This window comes from Epinephelus fuscoguttatus, linkage group LG2 (assembly GCF_011397635.1).
Source record: "Epinephelus fuscoguttatus linkage group LG2, E.fuscoguttatus.final_Chr_v1".
Taxonomy (NCBI): Eukaryota; Metazoa; Chordata; class Actinopteri; order Perciformes; family Serranidae; genus Epinephelus; species Epinephelus fuscoguttatus.
Window position 1 is genome coordinate 32,300,975 of NC_064753.1, and position 16,120 is coordinate 32,317,094.

Consider the following 16,120-nt stretch of genomic DNA (forward strand, 5'->3'; position numbering starts at 1 on the left):
TGGTTGAAATCTGTACTCGCACAGCATGCTCCTGAATGATTTCTTTTGCTTGCACAAACTATTTTTAGTTGCAAATGCGAGTAAAATTCTTGCACCATAGAGCTCTATGGAAAACAAGTCATTGTAGCATATGTAAACAAATCTAGCCTACAAGTAAAAAGAAATACTGCTTAAAGACACTCAATAGCTCAGCTAATACCTGACATGTCAGTGGAAAACAAACCACAGCATATTGAGTGCCAGATGGCCAGTGCGTGCCGTTATTGGACGGTGCATGGACACTCACCCTCTTACAATTGGACTTTGAACTTATCCCACAGTAGTGGTACCTTGAGGTACCGTGGTACTACGGTACTCCAATATTATGGTATCATATGTACCGTGGAGTTTAAGTACCGCGGTCTACCATTGGTACCAGTATACCATGCAACACTATTACAAACATCATATCATAGTTGAAAAATATGCTGATTTCCTGCCATTATGGCAGTATGTAAAGTTAAGACAACTTCTGATTCATAAACACTGCATATTTTGAAAGCATTTGTTTCTGATTTGTGCCATTTGAAATGTCACAACTGCCCCCGGTCTCCCATAGTTTACAAGCAAGCAAATCCTTACAGCCGAGGCGCTGAAATTAGCAAGTACTTGATATTTTCTCTTGATGAACTCACCAATGAATCAGTCATGAAAACTGTCAGCGGTCAATGTTCTGTCAATTGAATTAGCATTTCTCTGTTACATAGAGCATAAAAGTAGAGGTCTGACATCTCTGTAACCATTTCCTCCCAACGCAGCAGTAGCATTGAGGCAGATGCAGCTTTCAGTACAAGGATGCAGCATCATCTGGGTCATGATCAGGTGAATTAGAAGCTGCTGTCAACTTTTATTATCATCTCATATAGAAAATAATGATTCTTCCTTTCCCAGTGGCTCTCTGAAACCACATCCAGGAAAGTGGGAAAAAAACACAAGGGCCCTTATAGAAATGCCTGTCTCTCTGGGGGATCACAGTCAAGTGCTTGTCTACTTGAATATCCTCAACCAAATACTTAAATAATTGAGGATTCAGACTTAATGTCTAGCTTTTGAGTGTTCACGAGCCTCTTGCAGGGAAGATATGAGACTTTTCCCATTCAGCTCAAGCCCAGGTTTTAGTCAGGTGTCACCCACAGATATATTCAGCAATTTCCTGAAAGCTGCTGCTCAGTAAAAGCTGTGTACCTGCCACTGAAGAGATCTGTGCAATATGTGTGGATGTACAGTAGGTAGGTGAGGCTTTTTTATAGTGAAATCACAAAGTTCCTGCACTTTGTGGACATGGCTTGATCATGATATCTGTGTAACTGAAGATACAACATTTCTTTAGTAGAATAGTGACACTTAAAGGGACAGTTCACCCCCAAATCAAAAATAGCTTTTTTCCTTTTACCTGTAGTGTTATTTATCAATCTAGATTGTTTCTGTGAGAGTTGCCAAGTGTTGGAGATATCAACTATAGAGATATCTGCCCTCTCTTGAATAAATTGGAACTAGATGGCACTCAGCTTGTGGTGCTCAAAGCGCCAAAAACACATTTAAAAAACTCCACAGCAATGTCTCTTTCCACAAATCATGACTCGGTTACTCAAGATAATCCACAGACCTTGTTGTGAGCAGTTTCATGTAGTAACTATTTCTTTCTACAGAATTACTCCCGCCAACCGCATCACCACACAAAAGGAAGCGTGCATCTACTGCTAGCTCACCTAGCACCAGTGGGCTTCCTTACATCACAGCTCAGCTGAGAAGCACGCCATTAACATTAACATCACATGCTGTCAGTTGCACAAGCCTCTCATTCATGAGTAGATGCACACTTTCTTCTGTGCAGTAATATAGCTGTCAGGTGTATTTTGGTAGAAAGACAATAGTTCCTACATGAAACTGCTCACAACAAGGTCTGTGGGTTATCTTGACTAACCGGGACATGATTTCTAGAGGGAGATACTGCTGTTGAGTTTTTCAAATATATTTCTTTCTTTTGGCACTTTAAGCACCACAAGCAGAGTGCCAGGGCTTCCCACACATTCACTTATTTGTGGTAGCCCGCCATGAAAACAACATCTAGTGCTGTCGGATTGTACACCACTGTATCACACTGGCAGTGCACAGAGCGTACTCTGGGCACAGGTGGAACAGCAGTACATCAGGGGCAGTTAAAGTGAAACGTAACCGTTCATTGAGCTGGGTTTAAAAGTTTGCTATCACTTGCCCATGCAACAGCGTCTCCTTTCATCCAACGATCTGATCTGATCAACTCTGTTCAGATCAAGTGATCAGTTAATTATCCACCTGGAAATGTAGGTCAAATATGCTCAAGACAAGGCAGACATCTCTAGGACCGATATCTCCAACACTCAGTAACTAAAATTGTATTTTTGATTCGGGGGTTAACTGTCTTTTTAAAGAAATACACCTCATTCAATCATTCATTCATTTTCCGAAACAGTTTGTCCTGTTAGGGGTCATGGAGGGCTGGAGCCTATCCCAGCTGACATTGGGTGAGAGGCAGGGTACACCCTGGACAGGTCACCAGACTATCACAGGACTGACACATAGAGACAGACAACCATTTTTGTTTTGCCTGGAAGGCAATTTAGAGTCACCAATTAACCTGCATGTCTTTGGACTATGGGAGGAAGCGGGAGTACCCGGAGAAAACCCATGCTGACATGCAAACTCTGCTAACCAAGCTACAATGCTAACCACAGCACCACTGTGTCATGCCCTACTACATACCCTTACTGAGAGAAAACTGATACCATTCTCATGTCTCTATGGTAAATATAAAGCTGCATCAAATTAGCTTAGCACAGAAACTGGATGCAAGCCAAAATCTGCCCACTAGCTCCTCTAAAGCTTGGTATTCAACATACTATAATGTTTGTTTCTGTACACAAACAGAAATTGAAAAAGGAACAAGCTGTGGTTTTCTGTTGTAACATCGAAGTCGTTTTGACGTTGCTGGTAAAAAAAGGTTTTTGTTCCATTTACAAGACCAGGCCTACGCAAGCACTGTTATTAAGATGAATAGCTCAGCAACCACCTTACAACATCAGAGTTATCACATTGTGACTGTTTCTGTGTTTCACTGAGCTTTTAGCCAGGTAGAAACGTACTGTATGTCGCCACTGAGCTGACAATGATGCTTTCACTGATGGGAGCCTCAATGCTGAAAGCAAGTGAATACACTGCGTTCAGCTTGAGGATTCAGTGTGGAACATTTGTTTGTTGATGTACTGACGTAACACCTCAGTCTGCAGTTTCAGTGCAAATGTATTCGTGACAAAGCACAAGAGAAACTGCTGCAATTTACTGCTATATATAAATATATATATGTTATTTGTGCCCACCTTTTTTTTCTAAAACATGATCATTTTCCTGTGGTCCTATAGGAAGGACGCTTGCAGATTATTATGCTTCCAGACACAATATCCAGACAAGAGTAATGTGATTTGTCCTCCTGATAAATACTTGTCTGCAGATGCATGTGCAGTGTGTGTGTGTGTGTGTGTGTGTGTGTGTGTGTGTGTGTGTGTGTGTGTGTTTTGAGTGAGAAAATCTGTGTATCAAATTCAGCACTGTGGTCTTGGGTCATCTATTATTTCCTGGCTCCAAAGACAGTTGCAGGAATTTAATTATTTTATGACTTCATTACTGTGTATGTATGTTTGGGTGTGTTTGTGTGTAACAGAGGGAAGGACAGACAGGGAAGGGACTTGGCAGAAAAAGTTTGGCGCTGTCAAACATGGTATGGAACATCGCTCATGATTATGAAAGATTGTTTTTCTAATTTTGTCAAAAATCAATATATCTCCGTCTCTCTTTGTCTGTCTCACAGTCTCTTTCCCTCCCTCCCTCTCTCGATGTCCTCCTTTTGAACAGACGCAAGGCCATCTTATTATAATTCAGCCCTTAATTACCAGCAGGGGATCAAGGCTAATGAAGTCTCTGTAAATACTGAAGCGGTTCATTTAGTCTCACCAAAGTGTATCTTCTCTGGTTATCTGACTTGTTCTCAAAACAGTGGCAACCCCATTAAATTAGTCCAGATTTGGCAAAGTCGGCCATGCGCTGGAGTGACAGGTCGTCTGAAGATGTGACTCTTTGGTCTATAGTGTCGACCACTGAAGTGGGACGCACTTTATTGATAGAGATTGTAATTAACTGGCTGTGTGGAGACAAAGGAAATTGCACATTCATCATATCAAATTGGCTCAGGGGGCTTAGCGAGGGCCAGATAATGGCTCTCTTCATGCCTGAGCCGTGACCGGAGTGCAGACAGCTTGAGATTGTCACACTTGTATGTACACAGTGTGTTCACAGACGCACACAAAGAAACAAAGTTGTTAACGTCTCACGCGAAAACACCACCAAACACTAATGGTGAAATTAGATTTCACTATATTTTTGTCTTTTGAAATAATGACTGCGCCAGAGAAGCTATTAAAGTCTTACATTATTGGGGTGACTTTGCCAAGAGTCGCAGCAGACTAAACTTTAGACCTTGACCAGTCAGAGATGCCGTGTTTCACAACTTACAAGACATACAGCAGTGACGAATAAATTGCAAAACGTGGTGAAAGAGGGCAAACAAGCTCAAACATGATGAGTCATTTTGGTAGGGCATCACAAAGTGTCCCAGATGCTGCCTCAGTTATTTTCCACTAATGCACACTACAGTGGATAAAATGAGCGATGTCCCAAGTCTGACAGTTCAGCCATTGTTGCGCATAAAGCAAACAGATTTGAACACACTTGACCCATAATACAAATATGGCTGCAGTGAGTGTGAGTGTCCCTCATCATTAAGTCATAGATTCATCTTTTCATTTGTCTCAGGGCCCTATTTAAAATATCTATAGTGCATTTTCTTAAGTGCTTTGCGCAAGTACATTTAGTGTCTGTCCAACCACTTTTGCTAGTTAAACGGTAAAACTGCTTTATTAAGTGTTTTTACTGTTTTTCAAATCACCAGGTCCATTTGTTTTGGAGAGAAAGAGACCTCTGCTGAAAATTCGTCTCCCGATAAAAACCTCCTGAACATATTGGTCTTAAGTGATTACAGAAAAAATGTGAGCACACTTTTGCAGGTGCTGGATAAGCAGCCCATCTTGAAACCTGAAGCAGCCTTATTCAGTCTTGTTACGGGTTTAAATCTTCTGGTGTGTTTGTTTGGGAGAGGAAGAGACCTCTGCAGATAATTGGGTTCCTGGTAACAACCTCCTGAACAATGAACACTGAAGGAATTCTAAATGGAAGAGGTTTCAGCTTGTTGCAGTCTGCAATCCTCACCACTAGATGCCACTAAATCCCCTTAATCTTACACACTGCTCCTTTAAATAATCATAGGTGTGTTTTTGGGCATAATATGAATCAAAGTGTCATCTCCCATAAATCCGTCTATGTAGGCACATTTTACTATCTCAATAATACGTCCTTTAATAGCAGGAAAATACTGTGTGTTTTGTTGTTGTTTTTTTGGTCAACAGCATTATCGCTTTCTGCTGCCTCAAAATAGCAATGTGCCTGACTGCACCTCATATTAAGACCTACAGGCAAATGGGCACACAGATGGGCACATGTACATTTGCTACCTACACAATGTGGGCACTGGCTGTGAAAATGACAACTGTGACACTTGTGTCTTGTGTCTGTCCACCCATCTGTATATCAGACACTGAACTGTTCAGACTTTAACATGTGTTTACCTGTTTACTTTTGGAGAATAACCTCCCCACTATGATGTTGTTGTATTTTCAAAATGAGGCCAAGATCATCATGTGTTTCATGTATTCACTAATCATCACGTTGTTCTACTTAACGCTGCTGTAAAAATTTGACAAAACTTGTACACACATCATAGCTGCTTCCAAAACCATATCGCAAGACAAGAACGTCATTATTGGATAATTCTGCGAAACCCAGGATGACTTTCAGTGGAAAAGGGTTTTTATTTCTTGGTCTAACATTCAATTCAAACTTATGGCAAATAAATAAGGTATGGTTAGAGTCAGGCTAAAACACATCTGTTTTTTACTTGCTAATTTTAATGACTAGTTGGCTTCTGATCAGATGTAGCACTCCTAATCTTGTTATATACTCAGTGCACAATGACAATAAAGGCTTTCTTTTATATGTTTAAGTTTAGGGATTAATCGTGGTTACAGTTAATAAAATGTTATGTTGAGTGCAGGTCTGCTACAGGAGGCAAACTCAAGTCCTTCATGAAAGACGCGTCACATGCTTATCTACCATTCTTTCACTCATTGCATTTCTTCATATAGGGCACAATAATAATAATAACAATAAAAATACATTGGATTTATATAGTGCTTTTCAGGATACTCACAGGCGCTTTACACAGAACAACAGCCATCAAAAAAAGAAGATGAAATGATCCACAGAGAGGTAGAGAGGTAGTACACTGATTTTAAAGGTTGTAGGTAGTCTTGAAAAGGTGTGTTTTGAAGGTTTTCTTGAAGGTAGAGCGTGAAGGTGAGTCTGATGTCTGATACTTCCTGGGATGGCACTGATAATTGGAATTACACCTACATTGTGAGAAGCAGAATCATCCAATATGGGCGTTAATATTAGGGATATTTGGTTGGTACTCAGAAAGATCGGCTGCATTTGTCTCCAGAGAGTTTTAATTAAGTCACATTTTGTTTAGTTAAATACTTAAAGTTTCCATACATCCTCCGTCTTTCCCCTTTATTCATCTTTGGCTTATATTTGATGTCATGTAGCACAGAAAACTCCTGACCTCTGAGAAGGAGAGTACTAATCTTCCAGACTTCCAGATGGAGGGCGGATCTGTGTTAGTGTTGGTGTTGTCCTAGACTCTCCTAAGAGCTGTTATTTCATAGGTGGTTGAATCTGATAAGGGCTTTACAGCTCTGTCAGCTCCTCATTGACAGCTTGATAACTATTGTCTGCTCTCTTCCTATTTTGTCACCTCCATTTCTCTTCTTCTTAAATTCACTGTGCAACCTCCCTGGCACTCTCTCTCTTCCCCTCTCTGCTCTCTCCTGTCACTCTTTGTGCTTATACTGTCGTTCTTTCTCTCATCCAACTTTTCTCCTCCATTTTACATGACTTTCTTTTGCACCTCCCTGTTCTCTCTCTCTCTCTCTAGTGGTTCTGTTGGACACCACGACAGTGCTAGGAGAACTGGACTGGAAGACCTATCCTGTCAATGGGGTGAGTGACATCAGCTTAAAATAGAATTATTCAATAAAGCAGTTTCTTTTTTTTTTTCATTTCGTACAATTCACAGCCAATATTAAATAAAACAGACTGATGTACGAATTTTACTCATTTAGTAAAGATCTGAACATCCAAACTGTCCATAACCTGACCTACGACCCTTTCTTTTCAAAATTGAACTCTTGAGCCAGAGTAGTCAAATTTTTTTGCGCTTAAGTCTGACACAGACAGGAGACCCTGGGTCTCATTAAAAATCATACAGGCAGCACGTTACATATTTTATATGCCAACCCTTCTGACAGTAGTCAGACCAACGTGTCATCCAGTGAGCACTGATCTCTCAATTTGCAGGTTAAAAAAGAAAAAAATGTCTTTATGTCAAGGTTATAACCTAAACTAAATGTGGTTGAAAAGTGAACAATATTCAAGTTACACATATTTGTTTTAGCAGCAATGCAGTACTCCAACATTTGCTTCATGATGAAATAAAGTTCAGTCAGCCAAGTCAGACAGAATGGATTATGTGAACGTCAAATACCTATAGCATTGACATTTGGCGTCTAGGCTCACACCTCGCCTGCACTAGGAAGCACTGAGCACAGCACAGCAGGGAGTAAGGAGCAATCGTATTAACTCCCCCCCGATGGAAGGTACAGTCAGAGCCTATAGGTGGATGCTGGGGTGGAGGTGGGGCTTTTGAAATGCTGCTATGAATGGTGGCAGCGGTGGCAGTAAGTGACAGCATAGCTTTCAGGTGTGGCAGCTGCCATGCAGAGTGCGTGGAGCTTTGATGGCTTAAGTACACCACCATGATTGAAAGGGTGTGCTATATGTTGCAGTGAAAACAGTATGGAGTGTGACTCAGTCAATCAATTTTACTTAAAGTGCAGAATCATAATGCAGTATGGTCCCAGCACACTTCACCATTAAACAGAGTACAGAGTACAAAGCATATAGCGAGCAAATAAAATAACAAAACTAAAAATAACACAACCACATTAAAATCATTAGTGTTTAAAGGATGTTAAGTAGATGATGGACCTGATTGATTTCGAGGGTAGGCTGTAATGAAGTAAATAAAGGTAGGTTTTTAGTCTTGATTTAAAGATTTCAGCCGAATTTGTTCCTTAAACTGTAACGGAAATCCAGAGGAAAGAGGCATGGTAGGTCAGTGTCAGACAGAGCACATTCAGCACCCTTGGCAAGTTGCCCCTGGCACCACCCCACAACCCCTTTATCTTTTGTACTTATTGCATTTATTACAAACAAGAGCAAGAGGTAATGAGAAATCAACACAAACAGCTTAGATAAAAAACAATAATAAACAATAATGATTTACTTTTTTCTTTTCATCTCCTTGCACTCTAACGCTCTCCACACACACTCCACCACACCCATCAATGCTTTATCATGTAACTCTGATGACCAGTCACTGATGAGCCAGCCTGTTCCAATTCCGAACTCATCAGTACCGCCGCTTTGTCAGTAATTTTGGCATCAGACACTGACACAAAAAGGCACCTTTCATGGCAATATGATGCACTGCCAGTTTATTATGCTGCCTCTGACAACGTAATATCAGGAGCTGAAAAGTCCCTATAAAGAAGAGGTGGTGGATTGGTCAATCATACCCCGGACTTTCACCCTGGAGGTCTCTGTACACTTAAACATTGAGCCAAACCAAGACGTTTTTTTTCCAAACCTAACCATGTGCTTATGTTGCACAAGGAAATTAATGTAAATACGAGGTGTTTTACTGACCTTGTAAGTTTTCTTTGAAAAAGATATATGCATCTAACCGGCAGAAACTTTACATTTCCGGTGAAAACTAAAGTATATTTTGAAAAGACATAATGCATAAAACAAGAGATAATTGACACAGCAACATGTCGTATGTAGACGCGAAAGTCCACTGACTGACAATATTTGATGAGTTGGGAGTTGAATAAGTTGTACCCCTTCTGCAGACCGATCTTTAGCATTAGAACCTTGTATCAATTTTTGTAAATGCCCATACAAAGGCAGCTGTATCGCTGCTGCGGTAGGCAACCTCCTTTTTTCTTAACTGAAGGATTGGTCAGCATCAAGGGATCGTAGAGGGCGTGCCAGTGTTAATAGTGTAATTAGCTCAGTAAGGGGTTGCAAGATCATGCAAGGCCTTAGAAGTTAGAAGAAGAAGCTTAAATCAGCTCTAGCCTATTATGGTAACCAGTGAAGAAGGCCAGAATGGGTGTAAAGTGGTCAAATTTTCTAGTTTTAGTCAACAATCTGGTTGCAATATTCTGGACCAACTGAAGACTTCTAGCAGCAAACAAGGAGGACCAAGAAAAAAGGACATTACAGTAATCTAGTCATGAAAGGTACAAATGCATAGATTACAATTTCAGCATCATACAGTGATAAAATAGGTTTAATTTTGGCAAAATTACTAATATGGAAAATATGCAGTCTTGGTATTCCTTAGGTAGCCTTGATATGAGAACCGAATGTTGGGTGAAAATAGCAAATGGTTGAGCTTTCAGAAATAACACAGCCACCAATGTTAACACTCAAATTAACCTACAAATGCCCATATTCGGCTGTACCAACAACTAATAGCTCGGTTTTATCAGCACTGAAGAGTAAAACATTTAAGTCCACCCACTTTTTTTAAAATTTCTAATAGATATGCCACTAAATTTAGGAGTTGAGAAAGGTATAGCCATATGTATGCAACCTCAACATCTGAAATAATTTACTTTTAACCAAACTTAACTGAGACGTTGTGTTTTTTCACCCACAAGTCACCAAAACGATGCTCACTGGGTAAGATGGCAGAGGTCTGGGAACGCTAAAAAAGGTTGGTTAGAAAATTAGGGACTTAATGTGCTATTTTGGTTTACTACTACAATTAAACAGAGAACACAGAAGCAAATTAAGCTGCCATTTCTGACGGCGGCTTTTCAAAATCCTGTTTACATGTTTGTGCTAGAAAACATGTCACTGTTACAGAAACCCAGACACATCATTATCTTACCTTTGAGGAAACCATAATGTGTGATCCTGCTTTCTCAAAGAGAAACAGGAGTACTGTGTCGTGCAAACACCACATTCAGCTTCAGGATTCCTGATGGCTGTCTGAACATGCACGTCGTTGACTCAAGTGACAAAGTAATTCGCCAAAGAAACAAACAGTATGATTAACAATATCACAGCCTGTGTGTTGGTACAAGTAAAAGCCACCACAGACACCAGCGTACATGGAGAGTACATTGAATTTCATGTGTCACCGTCATCCTGTAGCTTTAGCAATACAAAGTCAAATCCAGGAGGTTGTTAAGATAATTGGTGGCAACCACTTGGCTTGTGGAAAAAAAGCAGTGTCTGGTTGGGTCCCCATGTATGTGAGTTGTTAGCAGTTCCACCAAAGAGGCATTTCCCCTAAAGAGGCATTTCCCCTCTACAATTCTCAGATGGTTTCATTTAAATAACTGTTTGAGCACCAAAGAGGTAAAATTACTCAATATTCCACTAAAAAGTAAACACAAGAGAAAAGAATAAATACAGATTTGTGTGGAAGAACTTCATTTTTCCGTCTTTCCACACCCAATAATAATCCATTCTCAGATTTATCTGATCTGAATGTATCTATAGTCAATAAATTAGCTCCAGCTCAACCAGCCGCGACAGTAAAATGCTGCTTACACATGATTGCATCAGTGTAAAAAATGTAATAATGTCATATAGTCGCAGAGGACATTTTACTGCAGAACGGGTGTGTTTAATTTTGATACCTCTATACTCTTCATTAGGATATTGACAGCAGGACTTTTACGTGTAGTTGAGTATTTTGACATTGTACTGGTACTTTTACTTAAATAAAATATCTGAGTTTAAGTGGGTTTATACTGAGTTGATGACATGCCTCCTTAGACAGTGATCAGATATTTGGATAATGTTATTATCAAGTGAAACTGGGTTGCGTTATTTCCCATGTAACCATCATATCTTTTGGACAAGACAGATTCATAACAACTGTGTGCATGTAAACAGTCCAGTCCCCAAAGGCTGGATCTCCACTAGTTATCTCCATGTGGAATAAAGCTCTGACATGAACCCTCTGGACAGCAGGTAGCAGGTCGTGCCTATTTAAAGCTTTAAACGTGAGTACTGCAGATCATTAATGCACATGAGTTCAGCAAATAATTAAAAAAAAAACACCTGTATAATGCTTTTTACATGTCTAGTTCTTCTTTGCCCTAAAATAAAATAAAAATAAGAATCCACAAACAACACATTGAGAGACCATTTCTAAAACATAAAGGCAGATTAAATCTCCTAAAACACAAAACATTGACTCAATAGTCTCTAGTTGTCTCCGCTGGTGTTTTTTATTAAACACTTACAACAATGTGTACGTGCAGTGAATACAGATCTGATCAAGCCTTTAGAACATCTCGATATTAAACTAATTTAATTGTAGCATATCATTCTTAGAGGGCTCAGCCCCGAAGCGGGGATGCTGTAGATTTCATTCTTACAAATATTTCAGCTGGGACTGAGCAACCATCAGCAACAACAATAATTTTTCTATGATGTTGCGTCTAATTCGGGACACGAGGTGGTAGCGGGACTGTTTGTGCTTTCGGGCTATTATTAAAAGTGTAATAAATCCTTTGGAGCAAAACCAATAAATAGAAACAAAATACTGAGATATTTTCAGGGCCAAATACCAATATTGAAACAGCTCCCATCTTCCCTTGCACACAGCCTGAGCAGGTTTTTGCTACGGGGAGCAACAGCACCATTAATTGGGTGAACAAAAACACGACGCCACCACCCAGATTCACACCAAATCAATAATTCATCACAACTACAGAGATTTAATGATATTTTCATAACACCTCTCTCTCTCTCTCGTCCCCTTAGTCTGACAATGATAAAGTGTCTTGTTTTAATCAAAACCTCACACCTCTTAGCCTCCACCGTTGTTGTTAATACAACACTATCTGTCTGTGCAGTGAAGGTACAGTAGGTGTGTGTGTGTCGGTTTTCTTAATGTGCTAATGTCATGCAACAGTGACATGAAACAGTGGCAGTCAGGCTAGAATTTCACATGTATTAGTTATTTTTTGGTTGGTGTGTGATGTAAATGCCAGTGTTTTCTGTAGAAGAATAAAGGTTAGAAAATGGCTAACACTCTCTTTTTCACTAAGAATATAATGACAGTTGTCAGGGTAGTCAATACAAAAGCATTTTTGGATGTGATTTGAATTAGCCGGAGGTGTCACTTTATCACACTATCCTCATCTAAGCTAAGGAACCATAGCTTTGTAGCATCATTCCCTGACACCTGCTGTTCTTGGACTATCGTCGGCCCCGCACCACCGCAGCCCCAGGTCAGAGGAGGCATGAACGCAGTCATAGAAAGACAATGGTAACACATGGGATCTCATTCCATGGTGAAAGTGTACTGAGATGTATCACAGTCTGTGCTCATTGGTTTATTTGTTCTCATATTTGGTGGCACTAGTTGATGGGATTTAATTTAGTAAGATTAGCACTGATATTGAGTTTTGATCTTTGCTTAAGTGTGTGATGTGAGAGTGAATGCAAATACACCAGCCCCCTCAAGACACCTCAAGGGCTTTGTTTTGTAAAAAAAAAAAAAAAAAAAAAATTAGCTGAAAGGAGGAGAGACTGATCTACTGCTTCTTTATGTCGTATTATTAATGCAGCTTTATATAGTGCTAAAAGTCTAGTGAAAGTTCGACTGCCTCGCAGGAAACAGTGGGTGGTTAAAGGTTAATGAACCGACTGTTATTCAGAAGCAAAGATGTGTAAAGTTTCTCTCCAGGCATTGATTAAACCTTTAAAAAATCACCCCTGTTCATCAGCATTACATATTTAAGAGGTTTTTCCATTTAAAAAATTGTTATAAGTTCTCGCCTTAAAATGCCTTTTATACAACTCCTGCGCATCATTTAGTATTCGCAGATCAATATAATGCAAATTAACCCCGCCCCTCAGCTTCCAGTCTGCAGCTTGAGCTTACCTGCTCACCTTCGACGCTGTTTATCAGACACACAAACCTCCGCTTGTAAACAATAATAAATTACATGAGCCCAGAGCTTGACTATGTTATCAAGTAGCTAATAATGTGTTGCTAATGTTAGATAAACCTTGTTCTTGGTCCCCAAAGTTGAAGTTATGTGGAACTTAACTCGCGTGTTTCACCGAGTCCCACCCTACTGTGTTCATCACGTCCACATGTCAAAGTCAAAGGTAGTAAGGGTTAGGGTGAAGAGGTTCAGGTTGGTAAAAGCCAATCACAGCACAGTAGGGCAGGACTAGGTGAAGTCACGTACCTGAATTCTCTTTTTGTCATAGCGTTATGGAAAGCCTCACCCCGCAAGTTGACATAACAAACCCTGGAATTCTAAATCCAAGTTTTTGAAACTGTCACTGTTAAGGCTGATTTTATACTTGTGTGTCAGCTCTTTGTAGAGCCTACACATGTTGCTACGCCATTGTGAGTAAATACTTGTGCAGTGGTGTGTCTGTGTCACTCACAGTTACACCTCCAAAACACTGGTCAGCGGTGGGGTTTCTGTGAAGTGCTATAAAGTTTAGTTGATTCAAAACACACATTAAACACACATTAAACATGGCCTAATAGAGAAAATTTCAAACACAAGTACACAAATTGGCTTCACTTTAACTCGCAGCATTCACAGACAAAACATTTGTCAGTTACTGGACACAATTTCCCCACTAATACAACATGCTAATGTTATTAGCACAAGCCTATGGCATTTTACATTGTATAAATTAGCCTAGTGGCTAGCGGACTTTTCCTCTACTCTTATAAAGTGAGGGACAACAGTAACATTTAACAAAGCAGTGTAGGCCACATGTGTAGACTACAGTGTAAGCTCTGTATAGAGCTGAAGCACAAGAATAAATCCGCCTTAGCATTACATAATTTGGCTCCATTACAACTCACTAGATTCACCGAAAAAACAACTGTCTTATACTAAACATGTTTTCCAAGCAAATACAACATGCTAACGTTATTAGCACAAGCCTATGGCATTTTACATTGTAAAAATTAGCCTAGCAGCTAGAGTAGTTTTCCACTGCTCATATGAGGCCAGGATAAATCACACACAAGACTTAAAATGCTATTTTGTGGAGGCTTTACTTTCTTCACAATTTATTGTTTCTTATCTGTGAAAAAAATGTAATTAAAGCTTTGTTTCTACTGAGGGAAATGGTTTTCAGCTTACAAAAATAGACAGAGGTCTGTGCCGCTGCAGTGTGTAGTTACATTTCTGCTGAGGTGCATGTCAGGCTATGGCATATGTTATGGTGTTGGTCCTGCGTTGATGCAGAGCCGACGCCGTAGCTCATACTGCAGCTCTTTTTTGCTTTTGGTATGTCTGTAGCAGATAGAAAATGGACATGTAACCAAGGTTACAAACTTGATTTTCAAGTTCGATTGTCAACGACTGATATCGGTCATGTGAGGAATAAGGAGTGGCCCTTTTCATCAAGAGGCAAATAGCATCCTCAAACTTGGGGGTTCCCATCTTTCCACACTGGGTCCTGTGTTTTGGTGATAAAAGTTTAAACGCTACCAACCCAAATTCACACACATTATGATGAAAAGTGCTCAGATGTGCTATTTATGGCTGGTATTTGCCACCTGTGTCTCACATAATCTGTGATATTGAGACAAGTAATTGTTCAGTGTCAGTATGTGAGTATGATTTATTAAAATGATTACATAGTGCAGTTTATAGGTTGAGGCCAAATGCAAAAGCTCGACTGAAGTGTCTAAGTGTTGTTCAGCATTAAAAGCACTGAATTAGCATTAAATTATCACTATAAACAGCACCTCTTTTGCTCCCTTTCTCTTGCACTCTCTTTGCTCATAGTTCTTCCATTACCACCACTGGCAGAGTAGTTAGCTTAATAAAATACATGAGCCATGAGTGGGCGAGGAAAGGCAATCAGCTGGGAAGAGCAGTCGTGTGAGTCAAGAGTAGAAGTACTACAGCTGATTTGAGTTGAACTTAGAAATGAATCTAAAGTTCTGGTCATACTTTCACACCTGGCTGTATTTCCAGTGAAGTTCTAGGTGAAATAAATCATCAATAAATATTTAATGATGGAGCCAAATTAAATACACTTATCCACCTAATTGAATGTTGGCTCTAAAAACTGACATGTGCATTAAATATGACTATTAATAACAATGGTGATAATTAGCTGAAGCCAGGTTGTCTCACTTTTAGTGGAAGGAATGGCTTCTGCTAGTCTCTATAAAGCCATCACTGATTTGGAAGATGATGTCTTTATCTGTGAGGGAAAAAGTTCCATCTGAGCCTCTTTTCAGCAATGAACAACTTTCCTCACAACTTTCCACTGACTGAATTCAGTGGCTGTCAAAGATTCCTGTCAGCAGCTGAGTGCAGACCTTAAGCTGCCGGGAGCCATGGTGCAAAAAAAAAAAAAAAAAAAAGAGAAAAGACGTCAAAACAAGAAGAGTTTGAAACTCACCACAAATTTTCAATGTGTGAATGTCTATGCACAATGGTTTTGCAGCTGCTTCTGAATGTCATAGAGAAATGTGTCCCTCTGTGAAGTCAGTGAGGGGCTGTTAAAAGCTAGCATCATCAATTTTCAAAGCAGGATGCAGAACGCTGCTTTACCTGAGAGGTAGGTAGGCTGCTCTGAAGCTCTGTCCAGACAGGACTGGGAATGAACATATTGGGATTTACATGCACAGGTTGCAGCTGCTCTGCCCTGCATTCAGCACAGGGACGAAAACAGTACAGGCAGGAGTTGTGGGAGAAAACAGGCCGTACTGTGTTCCAGCAGCATT

At 40.0% G+C, this 16,120-nt stretch overlaps 1 protein-coding gene across 1 annotated transcript in view; it reads left to right on the forward strand.

Moving 5' to 3' along the window:
• Positions 1–16,120, forward strand: part of epha6 (eph receptor A6) — an 80,336-nt gene that overhangs the window by 7,811 nt on the left and 56,405 nt on the right. The window contains exon 2 of the mRNA XM_049598259.1: positions 7,181–7,245. Coding sequence (XP_049454216.1) covers positions 7,181–7,245 — 65 coding nt within the window. The remainder of the gene's footprint in view (positions 1–7,180; positions 7,246–16,120) is intronic.